Raw genomic sequence first — 5594 nt, 5'->3', positions numbered from 1 at the left:
AAAAAGTAAATGAGAGACGGGCTCGGTGGCTCAGCCCGTCAGCCCGCGCCTTTGGGAGGCTGAGGTGAGTGGATGGCCTGAGCCCACGGGTGCGAGACCCGCCTGGGCAGCGAGACCTCGTCTCTACAATCAATCAAAAAATCAGCCGGGCGTGGTAGTGCACACCTGTAATTCCGGCTACTTGGAAGGCTGAGGCGGAAGGATCGCCGGAGCCCAGCAGGCCGAGGCTGCGGCGGCCGGGAGCGGCCACTGCACTCCAGTCTGGGCGACAGAGTGAGAGTCCAACTCAAAAAAAAACAAAAACAAAAAGTAAATGAGAGAGAAAGAGGTGATTCACCTCCCCATGGTAGGGGAGGGGGCAAAGCCAAGGAACATGGCAATGGCCATAGCTCAAAGAGCACACAGCCACACCAGAGTCTAGTAAGGCAATGGAGCTGCTAAATTTTTAAATAAATCACAACCATATGTGAAATTTCAGTTTTTCTACCACACTGAATTAATTGTGCCTTGCCAACTTTGATTATACCCCAAAATGGTTAAAATTACATATGACTGTTGCCATTATAATTCATAGTTACCGTCCTCTTTAAGGTGCTTCCAATTTGTCCGTTTTGTTGCATTTTTACACGTTTTATCCACTTGTGTCAGACTCAGTGTCTGGTCATTTTTCCTCATTAGCTGTTGCTCAAATGCAGTTCTGAATGCATCTGCCATCATGTAAGCCTCCTCTTTACTCTTCTGCAAAACTTCCAGCTGTTTTGAAAGAAAGGAGGTGTCAGCAGCAAAACCAGAACGATTCCTGTCTAAATGCTGGATCCGGCGAACATCGGTGACCTCCCTGCCTAGCGCTGGTGTGTTGCCTGTGTCCAGTTTGCCTGCTCCCATTAATTATTACTTGCCAGTTCCCGTCTGCAGCAGCGGCCACTCTGATCCAGGCGACCAGCAGTTCCCCTTGTGGGGCCTGTCAGCTCCCTGCTCATCCAGCCCTGGGGTCCAGCCCAGAGAGGCCCTGTGTGTCCTGCCCGACGCCCAGGAAGAAAGGCCCCGCAAGAAAGATGGGGGGAGAGCAGAGACTGCATTTCCACTCAGCCGTGGCCATTGCAGACAATACCCTGGAAATCAGATGATGAACGCCTCCCGTAGCTAACCTTGACTCTGACCAATGAAGTCTTATGCTTTTCTTAATGTTTAGCTGTCAGCTTTCTTCTATATTCCAAAGACTTTAAATTCCATATCGTCAATAAAGGTAACACGTGTTTAGAATTATGGACTATGTACTGTGTTTGTAATCAAAGCCCAATTGCAGTGGCAACTACCGTTTGATTACATGTCTGGCATGTTCATGGCACTGTACTGAACATTACATGTCCATTTCCTCTATTCTTCTTTTTTTTTTTTAAGGTGGGGTCTCGCTTTGTTGCCCAGGCTGGTGTGCAGTGGCACCAGCACAGTTCACTGTAGCCTCAACCTTCTGGGCTTAAGCGATTGCTTCCTCCTCAGCCTCCCAAATAGCTGGGACTACACACTACCACGCCTGGCTAATTTTAAAATTTTTTGTAGGGACAGAGTCCCGATTATGTTGCCTAGGCAGGTCTCAAACTCCTGGACTCAAGCAATCCTTCCACCTCAGCCTCCCAAAGTTTTGGAATTACAGGCGTGAGCCACCACGCCTGGCTGTTACCTCCACAACAACCCTCCAGGGTAGGTATGACCCTCCATTTAATATAATAAAAAAATGGAGATTTCTTCTGTCCAAAGCCACACAACTAGAAAATACTGAAGCAAAGATGCAAACCCAGTTCTGGCTGGTACAAGTCTTCCTTCCACTGTACCTCGCTGCTTTGCAAACACATCTTTAATCTGTGTTGCTGATCCTGGTCATCTGAAGCGTAAATGTACCTTGCCCCCTCTGTTATATAGTAATTTTAGGGCCATGTATAGATGAGAAAAAGATGGGTTTAGGAAACATTAACTACAAACTTAGGCAAACGACTCTAGGTGGCTTCAAATACCACACCGAGTACTACCTATATTTTGGAACCTGGGAAACCAGCTGCATATACAACTAAGCATCATTTCCCAGTACTACTAAAATGAAGTTAAGTATTACCAGTACTGCCACTTAATTCTACCATTACAGAGAAGCAAAATGAAAGCTTTTGCCGCTGTGAGAATGCAATACCTCTTGTTTGAGCTGGAGAAGCAGTTTCCGCGTGGACGCCGCCATTCTGGCACAAGAACAGGGGCTCCCTCCAGGCCCGTGGCAAAGGCAGGCTCCGAGGACGGCGAGCTTGAAATCCAAAAGCACCACTCCCATTACTAAGTGCCACAAGCTTCAGCTGTACACAGACACGGGGCACTCACAAACTTACCCTTGCCCGGGACTGTTCAAGCATCTGGCCCAAAGAAACTTGTGGAGGAAGAAAAGAAAGCTGAGACCGGGATTTTAGGATCCAAAGGGAAATTAACTACAAATGAGGAAAGAATGTCCTTACTTGGGACAAAAACATACGGGGATTTTACCTTCCTCATTTCACGCTTAAGACCTGTAATTCTGGCATCAGCCTCCTCTGTCCTGAGTCCCTGGGTGGAGTCTGGCCTACTCGAGTGGTTGACACACCTACAGCATGGGTCTCCTGTGACAGTCTGGCCCCAAGGCCTGGCATTTGCCAGCTCCCTCCAAGGAGAGTTGTAGGCTTGAAAATGACAAGTGGATGTTAATACGTCAGTTGAGAAATGTCATCCCCCCCCCAAAAAAAAGAAGAAAACGGTCCACATGAGTCACTCTTGTGTAAAAGACTAAAATTTCAGGACTCTCTAAACTAAAGCCAAGGGGCAGTGAAGGCCGGAGACTGAGCCACGTAGTGTGTTTGCAATTCTGCTTCCTCGATTATAGATGAAGTCTGTCCTTATTGGTTTTACTTGTAAATGACCAGGATAGACACAGTCCCAAACTTCCCCTTCAATTACTGATCAATACTCCAGATGAACGGCCTCCTTTATTGTCCTGTACCCGACTGAGCCAGATGGCGCCCAAAGACCCCGTGACTGTGACTTCTTTACGGCGGGATGTTAAATGTCCCTTTCCCAAGAGCAAAAGACCAATCACCTCAGCTAATCAGATCATCGCAGCTATCATTAAGCCTTACGTACAAAGATGGTGAAGTCCTAACCTTGTCTAATAAGCGATCCCAAACGTCGACACTTTGGAACACTGACTTCCAATCTTCTATGCTTCCTGAGAGGTCTGTCCTTAAATTCTGTGCTTGAATTAGCTCTCTTTAAACCAGATTCTGACACTTTTGATTATTTTAGGTTGACACCTAGCTGACCACTGTAGTTGGAAAAAAAGTAAGAATTTTTCTTGATTTTTCTGAGTCAGAGTCTTACTCTGTCACTCGGTCTAGAGTGCAGTGGCACAATCACAGCTCACTGCAGTCTTGACCTCCTAGGCTCAGGAGATCCTTCAGCCTCAGCCTCCCAAGTAGCTGGAACTACAGGCTTGCGCCACCAATCTTAGTTAATTATTTTTTTTTAGAGATGAGATCTCACTGTGTTGCCCAGGTTGGTCTTAAACTCCTGGGCTCAAGCAATCCTCCTGCCTCAGCTTCCCAAAGTGCTGGGATTATAGGTATGAGCCACCACACTAGGCCAGAATGTTTCTTTTTTTTGAGTCAGAGTCTCACTCGGTCACCTAGGCTGGAGTGCAGTGAGTGGCATGCTCACGGCCACCGCAGCCTCCACCTACTGGGCTCAGGTAATCCTCCCACCTCAGCATTCCAAGTAGCTGGAACTACAGGCACATGCCACTGCACCCAGCTAATTTTTTTGGATTTATTGTAGAGATGAGGTCTTACCAAGTTGACCTGGCTGGTCTCAAACCCATGGGCTCAGGCAGTCCTCTCACCTCCGCTTCCCAAAGTGCTGAGTCCACAGGCTTGAGCCACCATACCCAGCCAGAATTTTACATTTTTTAAAACTCATTTTTGGAAACGAACCACAAGTAACTTTCCCAACATATTTCAGTAAGTGCTAATTTTGTGTGTGTGTGTGTGAGTTGGAGTCTCACTCTGTTGCCCAGACCTTCCACCTCAGCCTTCCAAGTAGCCGGAATTACAGGCGCGCGGTACCACACCCAGCTGATTTTTTTTTATTTATTGCACAGATGAGGTCTCGCCAAGTTGCCCAGGCAGGTCTCGAACACACAGGCTCAGGCAATCCACTCACCTTAGCCTCCCAAGGTGCAGGATTACAGGCTGAGCCACCGAGCCCGGCTCCAGTAAGTGCTAATTTAACGGGGCCAATCCATGCAACATACTGTGCTGTATCTTTTAAAGTTTCATGTGGAATTTCATTACCTTGGCTGGGTGCTGTGGCTCAAGCTTGTAATCCCGCACTTTGGGAGGAGGCCGAGGCGAGAGGATCGCCTGAGCCCAGGAGTTTGAGGCCAGCCTGGGCAACTGGGCAAGGCCTCATCTGTACAGTAAACTTAAAAATCAGCCAGGAGTGGTGGCACGTGACTGCAGTTCCAGCTACTTGGAAGGCTGAGGCGGAAGGATCGCCGGAGCCCGCAGGTCGAGGCTGCGGGGGTCATGAGCATGCCACCGCCCTTGAGCCTGGGCGACAGAGTGAGACTCCAACACCAAGATAAATAAATAAATAATTACCTAAAGCTTTTTTCTGTTGCTGTTGCACACGGATGGGCTGACTTAAAATATAATCTCATTTGGGAGACTCTTAGGAAAAATCCACCGCCTCCCTTAGTGAAAGGCCACTTCGGAAAATGCTTCCTCACATCAGAGATAACCGTGAAGCCCTGAGCAGCTTTCAGTTACGCTGAACGTGCACATGGTAGGGATGCGGCAGAGGGGTGTTTCCCCTTTCCATCTCCCGCGCCTGACACTGGCCCTGCCAAAGGTGCCCACAGCCACGCAGGCCGGTGAAGGGCCAGCGTGAAACCAAGACCCCTGCCCTCCGACACTGCTTCCTGACCTCAGCGCTGCCTCCTCAGCCGCGTCAGGCCCTGGCTCCTGCCTGGCCTGAGGTAGGCTATAGCAGTGCACCTTTTTCCCGAACTTTCTCTCAGGTCAGTTTCTTTTCTTTTTCCTTTCTGCGGCGACACTTGTCTTCCACCCGTGGCAACCGAGCTTGGGGATCAAAAGCCAGACTCTAAGGCCAGTCTTCCTGGGCGCAAACCCCAGCCCCACACCATGCTAGCTGTGAGATCTCCAGCAAATCATGCCCTCCCTCCGTGCCTCTGTTGCCTCACTTACAAAGTGGGGATTGCAACAGCACCCACTTTATGGGGCAGTCGTGAGGATTAAATGTGTCAACCTACGTAAAGCACAGAAAACATCTGGCACTTGCTACAGACTGCGGGTTATTTGCTATTATTCCTCACAAATGTTTTTTGTGGTTTTTTATGTTTCAAAATGTTTAATTTTACATGACAAAGGCTGATCTGGATTTTTAAAATATATATTTAATTTAATTTAATTTTTATTTATTTATTTATTTTTTGAGTTGGAGTCTCACTCTGTTGCCCAGACTGGAGTGCAGTGGCCACTCCCGGGCACCGCACCCTCGACCTGCTG

General features: G+C 48.4%; 1 protein-coding gene across 1 annotated transcript in view; it reads right to left on the bottom strand.

The window, feature by feature from the left end:
• Window positions 1-301: 301 nt before the first annotated feature.
• CCDC125 (coiled-coil domain containing 125) overlaps window positions 302-5594 on the bottom strand; it is a 25839-nt gene continuing 20546 nt past the window's right edge. The window contains exons 8-9 of the mRNA XM_021711135.1: window positions 2183-2290; window positions 302-753 (exon numbers count right to left, since the gene is read on the bottom strand). Of these exons, the coding sequence (XP_021566810.1) occupies window positions 562-753; window positions 2183-2290 (300 nt within the window). The 3' untranslated portion in view covers window positions 302-561. The remainder of the gene's footprint in view (window positions 754-2182; window positions 2291-5594) is intronic.

The sequence above is a fragment of the Carlito syrichta genome, unplaced genomic scaffold, assembly GCF_000164805.1.
Source record: "Carlito syrichta isolate Samal-C Ts95f unplaced genomic scaffold, Tarsius_syrichta-2.0.1 Scaffold301869, whole genome shotgun sequence".
Classification (NCBI taxonomy): domain Eukaryota; kingdom Metazoa; phylum Chordata; class Mammalia; order Primates; family Tarsiidae; genus Carlito; species Carlito syrichta.
The sequence above is the reverse complement of the archived record's forward strand: the minus strand, read 5'-3'. Positions and strand labels throughout refer to the sequence as shown.